This window comes from Pholis gunnellus (assembly GCF_910591455.1).
Source record: "Pholis gunnellus genome assembly, chromosome: 11".
In the NCBI taxonomy this organism is placed as follows: Eukaryota; Metazoa; Chordata; class Actinopteri; order Perciformes; family Pholidae; genus Pholis; species Pholis gunnellus.
The window spans coordinates 20,963,275-20,984,980 of NC_136538.1; the positions used below are offsets into that span (position 1 = coordinate 20,963,275).

The 21,706-nt window shown below is 41.9% G+C and overlaps 1 protein-coding gene across 1 annotated transcript in view; it reads right to left on the reverse strand.

Moving 5' to 3' along the window:
* Nucleotides 1–782: 782 nt before the first annotated feature.
* The window catches only part of gfra1a (gdnf family receptor alpha 1a), a gene marked incomplete at both ends in the record, with an annotated part of 77,503 nt that continues 56,579 nt past the window's right edge, over nucleotides 783–21,706 (reverse strand). The window contains 7 exons of the mRNA XM_079168847.1: nucleotides 783–935; nucleotides 2,983–3,030; nucleotides 8,760–8,941; nucleotides 15,624–15,758; nucleotides 17,096–17,205; nucleotides 19,432–19,604; nucleotides 20,354–20,532. Coding sequence (XP_079024973.1) covers nucleotides 783–935; nucleotides 2,983–3,030; nucleotides 8,760–8,941; nucleotides 15,624–15,758; nucleotides 17,096–17,205; nucleotides 19,432–19,604; nucleotides 20,354–20,532 — 980 coding nt within the window. The remainder of the gene's footprint in view (nucleotides 936–2,982; nucleotides 3,031–8,759; nucleotides 8,942–15,623; nucleotides 15,759–17,095; nucleotides 17,206–19,431; nucleotides 19,605–20,353; nucleotides 20,533–21,706) is intronic.

Below are 21,706 nucleotides of genomic sequence, written 5' to 3' on the forward strand. Positions count from 1 at the left end.
TTTGTCTGAATGTGTGAACATGTGCAGTATGTGTTTGTGGGTCTTTGCCTGTGTGCTTTTGCCAGCGGCGACGTGTGTTCAGTACGAGCTACAGTAAAGACGGTTTGGGGCGCAGATGTTCTAACTGCTCTGATGTTTCAAGTTACTGGTATTTTTTTGTCAGGTAAATATTCACGTGGACCTTTCATAAAAATGTAAAATACCAGATCACGTCATTATCAAAACATACACAGACCACAGAGGAGACTGAATAACACCTAACAGGCTGCCCAAGTGATAACATGTAGCCATTACTGAACTGACTGTGATTTTTGAGCAAAAGATCCCACCAATAGCCTCAACACACAAACAGACGTGGGTGACGACTCTGAAAAATCAATGCTATTTTACACTGCGTTCACCTTTCCAGGAGCCACCAACTGTGGTTTATTGGAATGTAGTCCTACAGTATTTTCTCATTTCTGCCCAAGAGAGCAACACGGAAGCTTTAAATCCCTTTTTTTTCTCCAACTAACCCAAAGGGAACACACAGCCAAACTGAGTTAACACATATAGACTACAATTTTAGCACACAGCTGCAATGCAAAAACAACAACAAAAACAACAAAATTCATTAAAAAAAAACATAGTAGGAATTAAAAAGACAGCGAGAATCCAGAGGGAAATAAGAGTAAAACAAGTATTACTGAGAAGAAAGATTATAATTTCTTGTTTTGCTTTTTCTTTTATACAAATGTGTGTTTTGTCAGTCCGTTGTAGTTTGTTGCTGTGAAGCGGCGAGGCTACAAGAAGCCGGGTGAGGAAAGCGCCAGCAGGCCGCAGTACCACAGCCAGAGCAGCGGGGGCAGCAGAGAGGCCGGACCCGCGGTCCGTCTGGAGACGGCCGAGTTCTTCACGATGGCGTTGGACGTACTCTGACCGTCGATCTGGGGGTCCTGGGGGAGGAGACAGAGAGTTGGTTCGGAATCACAGAGCACAAATTAAAGCTGCCCGAATAACAAACATTTGTTGAGGGGACTTTATTTAGAGTATTCTGTGTGTTCTCTTCGACCCCAGACTTCTGCAGAAGTCTGAGTCAGTCCTCTTTCACTCATGTTAACCATTTATCTGTGTCTAAACTCAACAGTTGCCATCTAAAAAGAGGAGCCATCTGTTGTATACTCATTTTTGAAACCAGGAACCCATTGTTCCAAAAATTATGACAAACGTCGGGGAGCAAATACACCGGAATGTAATTCTAAACTGTAGCTCAGCAGGGCAGGATTAGCAAAAAATCAGTTTGAAGTTATCTCCCCTTTGCACTGCAAATACACACACACACACACACATATATTCCTATATATGTAGTTTATGAGGAAAAACAGTGAGCCTCAAAGCATATGCTTAATCTGGATAATACACAAAGGTTAGTATATATCAATTCCCTCTTTCTCTGTAAGATTAACCTCACGTAGTCTTGGAAAATGTTGACTATTCAGAGACAACTGGTTTCCACACAATTGTCGCTGGTCCGAATGCCCAGATGGTGGCATGAGAAAGTTCCATGAATCAGCTGTGGCAGGTTCCTCTGGATCTCATCCACAGCCGACTCTGGGATCTTTGTCAAGACAGCTTGATAAATGACCACCAAAAAAAAAAAACTACAATGGCATAAAATGCTGCCAAGCATTACCAGCATCAAGTGCTGTTCTTTAATTTATTTAATTTTTTTTATGCATCACACATTGGACAAAGGCGTTGTGATTTCATTCTGCCGATACCGGCATCTTCTATTCACCAGGAAATATAGTGGACATCAGGTTGCAGTTTAATTAATGCGTGCACGATGTGGCCTACTTCAAGTTTAATTCAATATTATCACCTATAAAAACTCTTAAGCGTATTCATCTTGTATGACATGGTAAAAAAATCTAAAGGTTGTTCTCATAATTAAAATGCCACAGTGGAGAGCAAAAACCTGTGTGTGTGTGTGTGTGTGTGTGTGTGCCATCATGCGTAGGTCTGTGTGTATAGCGCTTCACCACCGGTCTTTTGCTTGCTAATAAAGCTGCAAGCTAACGGCTGGGTCATCTCCTCCAGACCTGTCCCTGCCTCTATTAAATGTCAGTCCAGTGCATAACAGTGCCTTATTATTGCACAATGACATTTACAGTGAACTTTAAAAGCCACCAGATAAGCAACAATTCCATTTAAGCCTCAAAGGAACTACAAAGACCAGGAGTTTACAAAGGAGGCGGGAAGGATTGCCGCGGCAATCACAGTCAGTTTGAGGTCAGAGACTTCCAACATCGAGGTCGGATTACGGTTTGTGATTATTTGATAGCTCGAGCAATTGCCTCGTGGTCTTTAGTGAAATTGTTTGTTGGTGTAAATCGTTTTTAGAGTTCATCTCCAGGTTTTGACAGGCTGTGATATTTTTTCCCAAATTATAGTCTTACCGGCGGTTCTTTGACAAAGTGTCCCTATGTCACCAATACATAATATCCAAATGCACTGCAATAATCAGCTTGCAAAGAGTTGAAACATGCTTAAAGCAGGCACATTGTCATTGTGCATTTATCTTTGTTTTCTGGCAGTTTTGTTATATAGTCATAGCTCTATAAATCTGAAAAATAAGATTGAGCTGCCTTTACGAAAACCCTTTTAACTGCAACATAACTGTAGCAAAGAGGTATAAAGGTGAGCAAAGTGTCAGTCTGAGAACCTCTTACCAGAAAGTTAGGAGGGGACAGTGACATTAACAGTCAACAATGGCTGCCCAGAGGGTGAGATGGTGAGGTGCATTCCTTGAAACTATTCCAACCTTTAGTTCAATGAATATCTTCACCACTCAAAGTTATGTAGTTTACTTACATTGACCAGCTGTTTAGCTGGATGTAAGCTCTCTGCTCGACTAGAATAACATTTGTTATTCATTGTATACATTATCTCACGACTCAAGTTTAAATTCCTAAAATGAATTCTATTACATAACTGACTTACCACACAGAAGACACCATCAACAGTCGAGTTTGACTTCAATTTCTGCGCCTGCAACAGAAAGATAGAGAATCTCAATCCGTGTTACGACACAGAACATCCACAAAAAACGCTTTGTCTGCCGCGATGATGATAAAAGATCCAAATGACAAACAGATTACATATTAATAAAGTTTCAAGGTGAACCCACGTCTTAAAGTTTTCACATTACATAAGGACAAAGAAGCATTTAAGCGCTTTGACAACTGTCTCACTGAGAGCGCACAGAGGATCCGCAGTAATTAATTTGCTTTGATCGACAATCGATGGAACAATCTGCGATCTAATCAGACTGAGCATATTCTGTCAATATGTTGACACAACAGGTACAAACATCACACACACACACACACACGTGTTCAAACACTGTGACTGAACTTCAAATAAGCGTCACATTCAATCTGAACGTTTATGAATGCTCTGCGCTGATCCGATCACAACAACAGATTGGAAACTGACGCTAAATTTAAAAAAAACCTACAATAACCTTGGATAGTTTACCCTGCGAGCTTGTTCAACTTTTACAGCCTCTGATATTCTGAGTCAGAGGAGAAGACGAGTGAGGCTGAGCACAGAGGGACCGTCAAACCCAGACTTTGATTTCATCTCAGATTTATCATTCAATGGCTGTCGCACAGGCTTTGATTCTCTCACACACACACACACACACACACACACACACACACACACACACACACACACACACACACACACACACACACACACACACACACACACACACACACACACACACACACACACGCATGCAAACACATTCTCCACGTGTGTACATGAAGGTTGGAGGCTGCTGTGTGTGCTTTGATTGCTTGAATGTGTTTTTCATGTAATTTACTGCGTCGGCATGAGTTCAATCATCTAAAACTACTAACCTTTAAAGGGTTCAAAGAAACCAACAGTGACTTTTAGCAGGCAGTGGTTGAGGTCTGCATACATTTGGGCAACTAAAACACTGGGTTCATACTTGGGAAATATCAAAGTAACACCATACCAAACTCCAAACATTCTTCTAGCCTACAAAGGCCATCACTAACACATGTGTACGCTGCAGAATCATCCCAGATCAATGTCATTTCCACAAAGGCTGTACTGGAACTTTCGTATTTACTGTATCTTTAAATGGAATCATATATAGTACATTGTTACATATTATATCAAGAATATCATAAGGATGCACCTTATTAAAGAGCACCAACTATAACTGTGTATTTGAGGCCTCATAGCTCCAGTTTAAAAGGAATGTAGAAGGAAAAACGTGTGCAATCAAGTCATGAACCAGAAAAATAAATAAAAGCACAAACAAAATGTATTCATTCGTATTTCTCATTCTCTTTTACTCTTCAGGTAAAAGTGATTAGCACTTTTGTTGATTGCAAGCTTGTAATCAGCATCTGAACATCTCTTTTTCCTTGGTTCTGTATTTGGTAAATAAAGCATCTGATTGGAAGTTTTACAGTTTGTGTCTCGAGAGAAGATTTTCTCCGTTGCTTCTCTGCATTCAGGACAGACGCTATAAGTGAATGTATGAATGGCTTCTGGGTATTCATGCGTGTGTGTGTGTGTGTGTGAAGGTGTGACAGAATAATAAATGGCTCCAGCGTTCACAGTATCGTGAATTCAGACCAAAATGTACAGGATGTTGCAGGCAATGTGATACAGAAAGCGAGTCACTGTATTCTGTTATTACACCTTTGCTTCAACACTAAATGAAAAAGAAAAAAAGCTACGATGCCTATAAATCACGGTGTATTTGCAGTCCTCCGTATAAAGATCACAACAAAAGAACAAGACAGGAATTCAAAGTGTGGCAGCAAAGAAAAAGAAAACCGATGATTAAACACAACAGTTTGTGTTTCATGATGAGTACCCATCTGTGTTAGGAGTCATGGTTTAGATGTATTAGCTTTCACAACTCAGATAAAAACACAGAGAGATCATAATGATATTACACTTTTTACAGCTCATTGCTAAAGTCTGAAATCCTGAGGGCACTTTGAGAGTTTCACAACAACACATTTGGAAATTTAAATGATACGCGAGTGAATCTTAGAACGTAGACTCCATTTAGAAGTAGGGCTCCATCTGCCACTGCTAATGTTTTTACTGCTATAATGTCTCCGCGATGATTCAAAACTAACAAATTCAGCAATTTAGATGCTTGTCCTGCCGCACGGACACAACTAATGGCACAATCTGTGATCCAAATGTAAACAAAAGGGTCAAGTAACTCCCAAAATAACCATCACTCAAAACACTAGATCAGACTCTTCTACAAGTAAACAGAAAAGCTGTGAAATGTTTATCATTCTTGATTCATATCTAACAAATGCTGCATTTTAAATATGTTTTCTTACTTACCTCTAGTACTGCCGAGCCATGCAGACACTTTTGGTTTAATTTGCCCTTTACATATCTGGATGGATACAGTATTTGAGTTTTTATTTGTAAATCATGCCAGCATATGAAAACCATATAACCTTTGTATGTATCCTTTGATATTAAACATCAGCAATGCTTATTTTCAACTCACAAATATTTCTACGTCAACAAATTCAAATATATATTCTTGCCTTGTGTCCACGTGTTTTGCATTTGCCTAATACCTGCCTGTTCTGAAAAGTCACATTAGCATGAGGCAGATTTCCATATTTGTCCAGGGCACTTCCTGCCTGCTCGGGAGTCAACTATATTCATAAGAACAGGCTGATGGAGCCCTGGGGCTCGCAAACTGTGTATGTGTGTGTGTGTGTGTGTGTGTGTAAGTTGTTTTATCTGTGGTGGGTTTGCTGTGGGGCCAATGAAACATAAAAGCAGTCCTGTAGGTTTTTAAATCAAAACTCAAGAAGAAGAAGTCGTAAAGAAGAAGAAGAAGAAGAAGACATTCTAAAATGCTGTTGATACGCAGATTTAAGGTTTACCATGTTCATCATCTTAGTTTAGCATGTTAGTCTGCTAACATTTGCTAATCAGCCCAAAACACAAATTCAATTTCATGACAATCTGAAGCAGTCGACAGACCGACATGACAGCTAAAAACACTAAGAACTCTTTTTTCGTTGTCACAGATGAGTCAAACTTGAATTGAGAACACTGACGAACGGAAGGTATTTTCTCCTCACGTTCCTAAAAGAAACACTCGGAGCTGAGGAGCTTTCAACTGGTTTCGCCTTCCGCTCTCCAATCTTCGATTCTTCTCTTTCAAGCTATGGAAAACGCACCACGGTAAGTGTTGCTGGGCTGTCATTGGCTGGATGTTAAAAAACAGCAAGTTTCTGAGTCACTGGTTGATGGTTATTATTCTGCGTGTGTGTGTCCCTCGAGTGTGTCATTACAACAGCATAGCCTGCCTTGATGCCAACATACACACTCAAAATCCTACACACATAAAATCATCCACGCATGCAGTCACACTCCAATATACTGAGGAACTGTACATGTACACTAATACACGAGAAAAGTGCTTTAACGCAACTCGTACTCGACGTGTTAACAGAGCAGTGCCGACAGCACATACGCACCGCCACACAAGCAAAGCTCATTATCAGTGCAGTCTGTGTAAGCGTGTCAGCGCACTGCCATTTGTGTGTATTTGTCTGTAATTGCATCTGTCGACAATATCTGTCTGCGTGAACTAAACTTGCAGGACAGTACGCGTGTGTAGGGCCGGGGTCTAAAATAAAGCTTTTAGCTTTTTGAGGCTGGTAGATGGAAAGAAATGAAGTGAGCCCCAAAAATTAAATTGCTTTTTACAATAGCATTTTGCTGCATTTATTATTTAGCACGTCATCTTGGTCTCACATGCGCTTCTCAATCGATATTATAGTAGTGTGCTGTATTTAGTTTTGGTTAACTCTCACCACTCTGATCAAGCCCGTTTACAGCAATATCATGGAGCTGCTTTCAGTGTAAAAGCTGACAGACAGAGCACCAAACTGCATGTGAACTAAGGTTAGCCACTAGCTTGTGAACAGAGTGGTGCTAAAGAGCCAGGTATTACCTTTAGGAGATGGTGGAGACCAAAACAGAGGTAAAAGAAGTGTGTATTAAATTAAGAGTCGTGAATGCTTATGTCTTCTGGAGATGTAAATAAGCAACTGTCTACTGACATTTGGCATAACAATTGAATACAGTGATACTAAGTCAACACTGTTTACGTCTTGTTCTACTGCCCCCAAAGTGCCAAAACAATCAAAAACTGTATTTTCAAAAGTGAATAAAGGTATTTGTTATTTCTGAGTAGTTAAGAAACACACAAACTGCTGCTGTTTAAACATTTTCAGGGGAAAACTGGGGATTTTAAGCCACAATATAAACAATACCGTGTTGGCAGTGTGGAGCATCATAAACACAACAGCAACATGAAGCTGTGTTTTTTAAAGAAGAATGTAGTTAATGATTAATGTGGATTCCAGTTTGAAATTGCTGCAGGATTTTCTGTTACCACGGGTAAACAATAACTTTGTGTGATTTCATGACGCTTCGTCGGGTTGCAGTGTTATTATATGTGAAATAGCTCTCAGTCGCTGTCATCGCTCTGCTGGTAATGACAGTATTATCCACACTTCCTCCCTGACCCAGGGGGAGCCCATCACCGGTGCTCAGGATTGCTGCTTGTGATCCCCCAGTTTCATCAGCCGGATAACTGTTGTTCCTGTGGAGCAGGAGTGGCTGCTCCAACGTCCAGTGCCTCATCAGGCACAATGGGGCTGGCACACACACACACAGGTGTACAGATGGATCAATACACAGGAGTGTGTCAACAGCCGGACGGACGAGGGTGAAGGAGACCACAAGCACAACACGCAGTCGTATTTTATGTACCAATACTTCCGCAAAATGATTTGCTGCAGTGAGATACTGCTGGCCCTGCAGGAAAACCTATAGTAGAGTATAATTTGGAACCATTTTAGCAGCTATAATGATACAAACAAACTATTTTGGAAAAGTTACAACAGCAGTGTCCTCCTTGCTGGTGTTATCAATTGTTAAATTGTTGTTTTCTTTATTATTTCAGTGGTGATTTTTGACCACCAGACAGTAGAGAGTCATGCATCCCAGCTATGCCACTGTCACATTAAACTGTCATGGCTCAATGTTATGAATAACAGTCAACAGCTAACTAATTATCATCTCATCGTCACAAGTCCAACATTCTCCTTTTATGGTTTGGTATCAACCAGCACCCGAGAAACAGACTCTTTAGCTGCTAAATGTTTCACTTTCTCCACCTACACGGTTCTTTGCTGTAAACTGCTTTCTATGCTTTTGTATGGTTTTAAGCACACAAATTACTTGAGTTTGCAGTATGAAAAAACACTTTATTTGCTTTTTTAACCTGATCAATTTGGTATTATGACAATAATGGAGCCAGTCTGAAAGTAAAAAGAGAGTGAAGAGGCAGCGAGGTAACAGAAAGAGAGCGCAGCAGCAGATGAGCAGACATATGGATAGAGAGACGGATACAAAGATCTGCAGGTGAGATAAAGAGCATACGTGATTCAGAACCTTCGTCCATAAAACCTTTTATTCTAGCAGACAAAAAACATGTTTTGAAATGTTTTGATGTTATGGGATCAGATTTGTCCCAGACTGACTGGAAACCTTGAGCCGCTGAACACAGTCGGCCTCTGAATCCAAAACCAGCTTGTGCGTGAGTGTGTGTGTGTGTGTGTGTGTGTGTGTGTGTGTGTGTGTGTGTGTGTGTGTGTGTGTGTGTTTCTAACCTGAAGGCTGCCACAGAAGTGGTAGATGCCAGGGTCTGTGTTGATGTTGTTGTCGATGGTGTTGGGGTTGCGTTCTCGGTTCCTCTGGTAGGGGGTGGTGGTGGAGGTGGTGGTCTGGACAGGGGACATCGGCTGCCACACTCCCACATCCGTCCCATTCCCGAAGGCCTGGATGGCATTACCTGCACAGGGAACGTGAGGGACGGACTTTATAGCTGTGATCGACAAATACGTTTGGTGTGCAGGTTAGTGGTGGACATAAAGCAAGGCAGTAGATAATCAAAGCAAACAAACTAATGCTTGGATAGCAATAACGTTGCTGGAGGTTAACTATCCGTTCAACCGGTGGTGATTTAAACCAACAAGTTTATCCTGACTACGATGTTAACGTAATGTTTTACTCGTATTAAATGCTCCAAACACTTCACCTGACGAGTGAAAAGCTGGATCTTATCATGAATCACGCGCTTGTTGGTCCCCACGTTAGCATAAAGCTTCATATCGCACCGGCCTAAACCACAATTAAAGGCGAGTTAGAAGGTACTTAAGTTTTGTTATCACTTCCCCCCCCCATTATAAATTCACCACACAGTCAAAAACCTGAGTGCTGAGGTGGCCATTTACCATTAGAGTCCATTAGTGGCCCTATTAATAGCGTTCTATGGCTTTGATGTAAAAGACACATCAGAGGAAAGCTGAGCTTTACAGAGCTGCTGTTTCAACCTAATGATATTCTTCCCCCCCAACAGTGAATTATGACCCTGATTCTGACGTGAAGGAAAGAAGAGCTGATCTGCATAACGGCTCTTTAACCCCACTGAAATATGTAATATACGTGTGCAAAGACACATGAGTAAGTCTACACGATGTACAGCATATATTCACATTAGATGGTGGATTAGCTGATTGTTTTTCAGCGTATTCCTAACAGTAAATATATATATATCGTCAAATGAACATAAATAATACTGACCAACCATTCAGAGATGTGGTCGTGTTCCACATGTATTCAAAATAAGCTAATGCAAATTAATTTAACAATCAATCACGAGATAAAAACGTACCATCACAAGCTGTAATTTGTCTCATATCAAAATAAAAAAGATCTTTTCATACATAACGGCAGCTTTCATTGTTCATTGGTTTCTGTTCCTCTCTCTCTGCACAAATACTCCAAACACCTTAAACAACTCCTGCTATTGAATTCAAAGCATCCATTCAAGTGTGAATCACAACAAGTGATGTTGGCTTTTATGTATGATTTGAGCACCTGTCTGAATAACTGCTGTATCTCTGAATATGACGTTGGCACCAGCCGGAGGACATGAAGTCTTTCAAGTCGACGTTCAACGTTTGTTTCTTTAATTCATGGAGACAATATTTCTCCCAAACACAAACAGGCCCGAAACAGAGAGTCAGTAGATCAGAAAACACTCATACGAGTCATTCTTGCTGTTGTTTTTGGCGTAACCTCTTGCTGAGTAACAGGTAAGTTGTGAGTCTCTTTGGATTTTGTGAGTCTGAAGTCGGGTAAAATGTGCTGACTCAAGTCCACACTGTGGCACCTTACAGCATCTTTTTATGTATTTTACCAAGATATTCACAATGAGATTTAACATCTCTTCAATCTCATCGCCAAGAGACTCCTGGCCGGGAAGTCACAAAACAGACTTGAAACAAAACTGCAAAAAGTTACAAACAGCAGCGGTTGCACTGCAGGTCTAATGGAGCACTGCTGCAGGGCTGGCAACCATCATCCTGCAGACTTTAGAAAACTGTGAACGATGATTAACAGCAGGTATGTCTCCAAAATGAGACCTTCCCCGGTCTCCCTATCTTTTCTAAACGCACCCATGGCAGCATTCCCTAATTCCTGCTGACCGAGATCCAGATATTTCCTGAAGCAAAACGGCACCGGAGGATTATCAGGGTGTGCTTTGCATCTCAGCAGGTCAGAGTGTGCGGGCCGTCCACACCAAGAACGGTAACTATGATGATAATGATGATAAGGTTGTGAGCATCAGTTCTGCAAACAGTGGTGCCAAGCACGCGCTGCGTGCTCCAGCTGTGTCGGAGCCCCGAAAAATGGATAGTGATGACCAGTTACTGCTGTACGTTGTGCAGAGTAAGAAATTAAGACAATGATTTAAATAATAAGAATAAGAAAACAGTTGAAAAGTGTCTGTTGTTGTGCTCCACAGCTGTGGTGCTGTTCGTCATTCCGACCCGGTCTCACTCCCAACGTGTACGTGCGTGTTGACACATTTGTCGTGGACTGACTGAAACACGTGTTGTTCAGAGTGACTGTGGGCAGCGTGGTCTCTTCTCTTTCGGTTCCTTCCCTTCCGCTAAAACATAGCCTGCCCTCAAAAGAACCTTTGAGTTAGTTCCACTCTGCACATTTAATAAACGTGACTATTAATCTTGAACTAAGTAGATCCGGACACTCCCTGACTTCATCTGCTGTGCTGGATTTGCCTCTGGTGAGACCAGACATCCCAAAAGATGGAAAGTCTCTCTCTCTCTCTCTCTCTCTCTCTGACAAAGAAGTAAATATAACAAACATACATTTGTGATGACTGAAGAGAAATAATAAAATTATGCATTGGTATTTTATTGGTTATTAGTTCAATTCATATATGTTGGTTTTGTGTATGTGTGGACTGTTGGAAGGGATTAGAGCAGCACATATAATGGGACGAGCCCGTCTGAAATAAACTGACATTTGGAACAAATCATTTTCTTCAAACTCAACAATGCCACTTTCATTTACTAGTAAAATAAATGAATGGTAAAAAGCTGGCGTTCGTATCTGAGATGCACTAATCAGCACAAAATAAGTCATTTTTGTCAATATCCTGCAGCCCTGATACGTGCGACTTTGCCCATGAGTGTGCATGTTTAATTGTTGCTTATGTGTGTGTGAGCATGTGAGTGTGTAGCTGGCAGCTTTGTGCCGAGACAGCAGAAGGCTGATGAGCATATTGTCAGTGTTGATGGACTCTTCCCTGGCTCCTCTGTCTCCTCACCTAAGGCTCAATTATACTCACATCACAGTGACTGTGTGTGAAAAACTGTTAGCATCTCAAATGAAGTCTCAGGATGTCAGACATACATGTCTGCTTATTTGATATCTTTTTTTTGTAAATATAAATTAAAACTTAGACACCGTCTGACATCTCTGGATTCATAGATTCATTGTCCTCTCCAAATTGTTATGACCGTATATGTCATATTTAATTGACGTCGCTCTTAAACGACGGCTCAGAGGCATGTCTCATTTTGTTAAATGCTTGTTAACTTGACTCATCTCTTCTCGCAAACCCTCCCCCTCTGCTCGTATCTCCTGTGGGCGGGACTAAGACGAGGAGAGGAGGCGAGGAAAGGAGTTGAGCATGCAAACTGTGAAATGGTAAAAAGCCCTTAGTCTCATTATTTTAAGTGAAAGCTCTCCTGGGAAAGGCTGCTTGCTTCTACAGCCGATCACCGATTCCGGGAACGGATGACATCAGCACACTTGATCTGAAACCACAGTAGGTGAGTATCACCTTGTAAAAAAACTGCCGTTATTTGTCCTTATTCTAAACCCTAAAAAGAAAGTCTCAACCATCAAACAGCCCTTTTTAAGGAGTGATGATCACAACAAATGTCCGTACTTTCCAAAAATATCCCCCACTTACTTTCAAGGTCTAAAAACTGGTCCTCAGGAAGATAAAAGTACACACACACACACACACACACACACACACACACACACACACACACACACACACACACACACACACACACACACACACACACACACACACAAGAGGGTTTTTTTCAAGCATTAAACCAAATTCATTTCACCTTCACAAAAGCAAACAGCACATTTGAACGAACATGATATCATCTTCCCGCTGCAGCAGATATGTGTGTGGGAAGTATGGGTTCGCCCCTCACTGATGTCTACACTTTATCTCACTTTACATGTACGAGGTTCGCTGTAATACTAGAATTACATCACGTGGGATGGTGTCACCTTTGCATATTCAGTACGTATTCCCGAAACGGGTCATTTTGTCATTTTGCTTGACTTTGTCATAGCTAATACACATGTGACATGAGGTGATAGGTGTCTGTCACAGTATACATATAAGAGCAGAGCATTCATCCCAGGCAATTATCTCCCATCTCTGGATAATACAGCATCCAAAGTGCAGTATAAGTATCACAGAAAGTCCTCTCTCTCTCTCTCAGTCCTTCCATATTCTCTCTTTCTGTCTCTTCTCGCTCGTTCCCTCTCGTAGTTTCTCTCTAGTCATGACCCTGTAACCGGCGTGTGTCAGGATCTTCAGAGTTGTCAGTTCCAGTTACTGCTGAGCAAGCTTAATTAGAGCGCATAGAAGGAGGGTATGAAAGGAGGACATGGAGACAGAGAGACGGGACGAGCCGAAAGAAGCGAGGTGAAGCACGAGCGGGGAGAACAAGTACAAGGGGAAGGAAGGGGTTGTAATGGTAAAATGAGTAAGCAGTAAAGGGAGAGAGAGAGAGAGAGAGAGAGAGAGAGAGAGAGAGAGAGAGAGAGAGAGAGAGAGAGAGAGAGAGAATACAGAGCTGAGAATAATACTGAAAATTCAGAGGAAGTGCGTTCCTCCACTTTGCCCGTCGCTTGGCTCCCCACAGTGAATGAAAGCAAATAATATATATAGAGAGAGAGCCTGTTTTAACCCACATTAACACACGCTGATATTGCAAATCTCACGTTGACACACTGGAACACACACGTATATAATTGTGCGGAACATGCAGAAGCAAAGACATGCACATCTCACAAATACGCGTACTGAGAAACACACAAAGATGCACACACGCAGGCTCAATCACACACACACACACACTGACTGTAGCAGCCCTTATTATCTGCTGCAGACCAACCTCGTTAACCCTGACTGGTGAAAAGACAACAGAGCAGAGAAAACAAGAGGGAGGAAAAATAAAAAGCGATAATAGAGGAGGAGAGGACAAATGAGTGAGTGAAAGAGAGAAGAGTTTGTTATCTGGTAACTGTCATTCTGAACCACCAGCAGAAACTCACTCACCTCATTGAGAGTATGACTCATTATGCTGAACGCACGCCATTTTCCAGCGCATACACCCTACTCAGGAACCTATCGACCGATTGGCTGATTGATACAGGTGTCTTGCGGCTGATTGCTTCATCAATTGAATGTCATATTTACATATATGATATGAGGCTTTCACCTCAAGACACAATTACAACTGGATGAGATGTCAAAACAACAAAGCACATCACCTAGCGTGGTTCTACATATTGTACTTTCCCTTCAGGTTTCCATTTACACACGTGAAAAAGCGTTGTCCCAACCCGTTAGGGTTTAATTTAAGCAACAACAGCAAATCTACGGTTCTGTTACTACTTCCACTAGGACTGGGGTTCAATCATTTTTATGAAACCAAAATCCCTTCAAATCCCTTATTGAATCTATTTGGGTTCAGCTTTCGACGAGTCTGCTCACTGCTGCAGAGTGTGAGAGAGGGACTTTTCTTTTTCTCACATGTGATCTTTGGTTGAGGAGAGAAAACCGGCTACAAGAAAGAACAGTAAGCAGACAGCTGAATCCCATTTGGACTAAATGAAGTCATAACTAAGCGCTGGATGAATATAAAAGGTCTTCCATCTGCGTGCAGTTGTTTTTGGCTGATAAAAAGAAGAAGAACACTCGAGATCTGGTGGCCTCAACCGCTAAACACATCCAGCTATTTCATCAACATCGGCCATTTTAAACCAACCCTTCCTACCACACTTTGTAATTCAGCCAGAGACAATAGGCGCACTTTCACATGAAATTCTAGTTGCAATCATTGCCAATAATCTGTTTATTGACAATTCCTTCATCCCTTTCTATCCCTATTATGAATATGACAATCCAAGTTAGGATCACTTTTTGTTTTGGTGAGCTAATCCTTGAGGATGGACACAGTTCTCATCATTTAAAAAGGATTAATTTTCCTCATTGTAACAATGAGAAAGACGTCGTACCGAGTCTGTTGCCATCCAATCAAGTAGTCTACTAGAATCCTTCAACCAAGGGTAAGTGATTACAAACATTCATCCAGCTCGGGTGTTGTCGAGCAAGACACTCTCTCCGTGGCCCTGTGTTCTGACCTCCGTACAGTAATCAATGAGGAATCACATTACACTTAAACTGTGTTGTGGAGGAAAGCAGCTGGCTGACTGACACTGAGTGTACGGCCAAAGCAAAAGGTGCAGAATTAGCTCTGATTACAGCGAAACACACGATAAATCTGGCTCTTATCTCCACAGTGCGCTAAAAATATCCTGCAACTTATGCATCTTGGCTGGTAATGGGTATGTATATGTGTGTGTGTGTGTGGGGGGGGGGGGGGGGTAGAGAAAGACTGTGTGTGTGTGTGTGTGTGTGTTTGAGGTGGGTTGTTAATTAAAGTGGTTGTGTAAGAGGGCTGGATGAAAAAGCCGCTTTCTGTCAAAGATCTGGAGCAGGAGTCCTGCTACAGCTTTTGGGCACACACACAAACGAACACACACACACACACACACACACATTCCGACAGCGTGGTGCAATGTGACTGGTTCCTCTATAATGCAGAGGGATAACAATGCAAGCACGGCAGAGGGATATATTTGGTTAGAAGGAGAGAGCGAGAGAAGGAGAGACAAGAGAAGAAAAGAGAGGATAAAAGAGGAGCAGAGCCGAGCGGATGGATGGAAACAGAGAGTGAACCGAAACGGAAAAAGACTAAAGTAGAATAGAAAAGAGTAGAATAGAACAGAACAGTGAGCAGCTGGTCCGACAGCGGCCGGGCAGAGGGTTAACTTACGGAGGCAGGTGTTCTCGGTGAAAAACTCGGTGAACTTGTCACACTCGTCCTTGTTGTTGCCGCTGTTGCTGCAGTCGCAGAAGGGTGAGACGCTGATTTTGGCCAAGCGCAGGTAGTTGGGGGTCATCACGGTACCTGCAGCAGGTGGATGAAACAATTCATTCGGTCTTTGTTCGAGTTAGAAATTTGATCTCCAGACGAGGATTCTCTCTAAATTATAGTCGAGAATCCCAATATGCTGCTGACTGCCAAGAAATAAAAAAGGATATCAAAACCCTTTAGGACTCAAGTTATCATCCCTCCTTCTGTGTTAAAAGATGAATGCAATAATAACAAAGTTAACTCCTCGTTTACATTTATTTCTCCTGGTACACGAGTAACGCAGTGTGGTGGAGTTTCTGCAGGAAGCCGGAATGAGGAATAGGCTTCCTCCATGCGAGCGAGAGTAAATAGCTTCAGTCAGTGATTTCTCACTCCACCAATGGATGGTTCTCTGGTGCTGGCTGCGCTCCCAAAACAGGCCTTTTTTGGTTTTGCAGTAAGCAGAATGAATTGCCGCCATGTGGACAGTGCAATCCAGGACACAATGGGTTGTGAGGACGGTTTGGAAGGTCAAAATATTGATTGAGACTGGGATTATTACACCTGGAGTTAGATTAAATTGATTTGGAGTTTTGTCCATCATGTCCGTTGATTACAACATTGTTTTCACCAAGTTTATTGCTGAGATCTGAAAACAAAAGCGGGCCAGTTTAAGATACCTGCGCAGTAAGATGAGCAAACAGTTTGTATACAAACCTCCAGATTAGACGAACTATAATGGAGGCAAAGGACTATGACTCAAAATGTTCATTGCAAACAGTCATCATCACCGTTACGGACTCACTTCCTGCTTCTCCTTTGACCTGCTGTACTTATGCAGGTTTTCCGTTCCATAAGAGATTACTACCACAATTTCGAAGAGCACTCACTTCAAGTTCTACCCCCAAATAAAGTAGTTAAATAAATAGTCTACAACTTGACTGCTCATTTTGTCAGACTTGGAAGTGATGTTGCAGCGTTTCCAAAATCACGGCAGTTAATTTTCTCGCTACAATTTTAGCTTAGTTACCTTGGTGGGATCTCGTCTGCACTCTAGAGGTTTCGATCATTCCAAGCTGATACATCTTAACGAAGACTTCCTTGGAGATCATCTGTGGTGTTTTGTTTTTGCTTAATGAATGAATCCATTTCAATCAGGACATTACCTTTTATTTATTTAAACTTATTTTGGCTATCAACTGTGTGTACCCAGATTTCAGCGTTTACTTTGGTTAGTGCAACATTGTCATAAGCAAGAAATAACAAAAATACGATCCAATTTGTGAGAAAAAAATATCCTTTAAAGACATCATTAATTAAAGAAAATCAACAACAATCCACAGAGTGGAATGCTGAGACTAGGCCGACCAATAACGATGAAGCGTGCTCACCAATCAGACCCGAGTACGAGAGCAGGCAGTCTGCGTAGTTCTCCTTCAGGCAGCCCGACAGCGAGCGAGGCTCCGGCTGGCAGTTGACAAAGAAGTCAGCCAGTCGTGACCTGCAACACAAACAGATCCAAACTTATTTCAGAGCCAGACATGATTGTAGGCTCCAACAGATTTTATATGACAAATTCAGATGGCCAATGTGATTGGAATGTGCAGCAAAATGGCAGGTCCACATGCGCGGCGGCTCAAAGTAATTTCTCTCGATGCAATTAGCCTTCTTAATGTCTGCCTCCAGTGGAGTAAGATGGCCCTCTTACGCATGCCGCTGCGGCGGCTCTAATATCCTGGAATGAATGAGGCTGAAGGCAAATTCCCCACCAAGTCTGTTCTGTTTCATTTACTGCCTTCACAAATGTTTGTTTACACTTTTGGCACAGGTGCAGTGGCACGTGAAATTGAAATGGAGTTTGGATTCCAAAGGAATTCGCCATTTTAGGTGAGATTGAGTGTGTACTTTGACACAAAACAAAGCCTTCTAATGTCACTTTTCACATGCAACATCTTTATGGAAAAGTGATATGTTGCATCATTCCTTTTAGCAATATAAACATTATAACAGTGGATGAGCAAAATGTTTTTAGGACCAATGGGAATAAGGAGGCCTAAACTACTCAAATAAGGCCAACGTAGTACAATGAAATGATAATAATAATAAGATGATCAATATAAAAGTATTAACATAAATCTAAAAAATAATACAAAATATTAAAATAAATGAATAAAACATTGTCCTTGATTTAAATAACAGGAACACAGGTGTTCTGTCTTTATACATATTCACATTAAGCATTTCAGACTGGTGAGAAACTGTCACTGACTGTGCAACATGGCACCAAAAACTCACTTTTTGGTTTCGCATTTGAGAAACAAGGAGAGCAGAATCCTGTGTTTACCTGACTGTCACAGTGACAACCAGCCACCAGGATGTGTGGACGCAACACACACTCACATATACGTGCACTCACAGTGTGCTCTGTCTAATCACACCGATCCGGGCGCAGAGCGCAGTGTGAGAGTTGTCAGAGCAGGCAGTATGCTACACCTGACATATGGTGAGGGAGCTGGTTGGAAATGCACGGCTTTAATCTATCTGTGCTAACTGACAAATAGTCTGGGAGGAAGCTGTGCCGCAGTGAGACCTGTTGTTCAGCCCTGAGCGTATGTCTGACGGATAGACAGCGCAACGGAATGAAAAAAAGAAAAGGAGAAAAAAAGACAGAGATGGACGGACGGATAGAAACTTGCAGTATGAATTTACTGCTGTCATGCTGCTTGCTGTTAAGTAGAGGCAGGAGGGTGAGGAGAGGGGGAGGGAGACCTGAGGCCATGGTCCAAATGGAGCTCACTTATGATGTCTAATGCTTCCATTTAATCCCAGAAAGCCACAAGACTACTGGCTGTGGGCTCTAGAGACTGCATGAACACACACACACACACACACACACACACACACACACACACACACACACACACACACACACACACACACACACACACACACACACACACACACACACACACACACACACACACACACACACACACACACTTCAGTGAAGGTGATGTCAGGTGTCAATCACTGAACCGCTCTTTTCCGTGTGTGAATCTGAGCCTTGAGGCGATTTCTTTCTGCTGGCGATGGTCACTACAGTGACTACACAATGTAAAGAGGTGTCCAAGGGGCACGTTTCGTGCCTGTGTGTACTTGTACAATGTGGGGACACGGTCTCATTATGGGGACTCGCCTTATATTTGGGTAAAAATATTAAGGTTAACCCAGCCTAATTTAAACGGGTGAGATATATACAAAATTCACCCTCCGTGCAATTGTCATGATCGGGAATATTAGCTTAAATGTTTTTTTTGTCCCAGGCTGTAAACATGTTTATTCCTGCTGTAAACATTGTACCATGTTTGGGGGGCTGCAGGGACTGACTCACATTTGGAGCCAGCCTCAAGCGGCCATTTGAGGAACTGCAGTTTAGTGCACTTCTGCGTTGGCTTCATTTTGCAAAACCCGAGGTTGCCGCTTGGTTTCGATGCGCTTCATACAAAGTGTGTTTCCTTTTACTTTTCAGTATAGTGCTGGTTTCTTATAGATCTGTGGGTTAGGTTGTCAATCATAAACCATAGCGTCCACAGTTTGCACCTTGTACATTCGTTTAGCGTCATTCTCCATCTCTCTGTTCCCTAATTTCCAATCATATCTTTTTTTATTGTCTAATGCCCTCAGAATACAATAAAATAACATACAGAAAATATAAAAAATTTCCCACCTGCAGATGTAGTTGGTCTTGCAAGAGGCCTGCAGTTCGAGACAGTTGGGTTTCTGTTTTTCTTCGTACGCGCAGACGGGGACGATGGTCTGACGCCTGCGTTCAGAACATGCTGTCTGGTCGCTAATCGGGCACGAGCAGTACAGCATGCCGTAGCTGTGCTTCGGAGGAACCTGTGTGGCACAAGACAACACAACGTTAACCGTACCAGCCAAATGCAAGACCTCCTTTTTAATCTCGTTTTGGTCATTTTTCTTTGCCAATCAGAAACACTTCTTTCCCTTAGATTTTCTGTTGATGTTTTTTCTTTGTTGACCACCCACAGTGGCAATTGTATAACAACATCAATAAATTCTGATATTAGAGTTTAATGACACACGTTGGCTTCAATAGAAGAATGTCATCTAGTTTTATCTCCAACACAAAGAAAACTTGAAGCTTAAGGCTGTTCACACAAAGTTTGAAAATGAAAATGAAACACAATCACAACAAGATTAACAATGTCATGCATTCTTTGTAGTTTTCTTTTGATTCATGTTGTTGCTTAATGGAAGAGATCCCAGTTAAGTTATTACAAAGGGACATCGTGGGAGCTGGGTTGTAATTACAATGTCTCACATCATTTTCTTTACAATATAGGACGGACAGCAAAAACAACTTTTGTGTTTGATGACTGAATCAGAGTCAAAGCTTGGCGATAGAAAAGCAAACCCTGCACAAAAAGGCCTGCATGATTATTTATTGTGATTTTTGACTCCTCTTCTAACTCAAATACTTCAAAATCATTCTTCCTTTTGAAGCAGGTCCTTTGTGATAGACATTCGGCTTTTATCAGATATCAGTCGTTTGGAAAACCCCCAGTGTGTGTGCTTTATGTGTTTTTTTCCTTCTTCTTTAGGATCTTGTGTCAGAGGTGTCTTGCCTTGTCAAAGAACTGCCGCAGGGCCTTGTGGCACTTCCTCTTGTTGCAGACTTCAGCGGTGGAGACGCGGCTGGTGCAGGGGCTGATGTAGGCTGAGCGGTACTTCTTACATGTGTCATTGAGGTTGCAGGCCTTGGCAGCATTCAGACAGTTATTCTCTCTGGCCACTGCAGGCTCACCTAAAGACGAGGAGGAGGAGAGAGGAGCCAAAGGGAGAGGGAAAGACAATAAGAAGAGAAGAAACATTAGAACAAATGGTGAAAATTGAGCAGGAGTCATCAAAATGATGGTGCTGATGTATTCAGTGTTTCAAAAACAAACATTAGTTAATGAAAATCAGAAAGAAAACTTAACACTTTCAGAGCTTGAAGGTCCGTTTTTAACCGATGGAAACAGAAGTCTGCCTAAAAATTCCTACCATCTGCCTTTCTTCCACATCGCTTGGCCTTTTAAAAGAGATGGTTTATTTCATGTGACCTGGACTTTTGATAACGTAATGAGAGGTGACTTGGGTGATGTAATAACGACTGAACCATCTTAATGGCAACTGAGCTAAATCCATCCATCGAGGAATGTCAAGAGAAAAAAGTTAACCTTTGGATTAGCCACTAATACCGCCTTTGTCGATATTGTACTTTACTGGTACAAAATTGCTTCAAAAGTCAAATTACTTGCAGTCAATTGAGAACAACGAACCTGTGGCTTTTCAGGCTCCTTAAGGTCTGGGTCAGTTGATTTAGGGATGCGCATAGATGCACATCAACACATGGGCAGTTGGCTGCTTTGCCTAGTTGATAATCCAGCCTCGGGGCCAACCCCTGCTAAAGATACTTGTTTATCTTTTTGTGTTTATGTAAAAAAGAAGAAATACATAAACATCAGATCAAATATCTGTCTTTAACTGCCTCAGAAACCCAGTGAAGTTCTACACAGCACGCGTAGACTACATCTACAGATCATATCATCCAAAAACAAAAGCAATTCAACTCTCTGGGCCGCAGCGTTTCCACAACAGTGTAGAGAAACAAAGAGAGGGAGATGCAGCAGCATAATGATGTTTTCTCCAAACCAGTAGATAACCCCAGCAACACATTTTTCTGTCTGTATCTGTGTGTCGGCTGATATGAATGTTTGTCTATTCTGCATCTGAATCCGTGTGTGCGTGTGTGTGTTTGCGTTGATGCAAACTAAAAACACGACTCTCCGTTTGCAGTCTCACTTCCTGCTTAGTTTGAATCAAATAGTGGTTCATGTCTACACTGGCCCTGCTTGCAAACCAGAACGTGTACATAAGGTATGTGCTTGTGTGTGTGTGTGTGTAGAGTTCTTGTAGTCATCAAAGTCTCCGGTGCA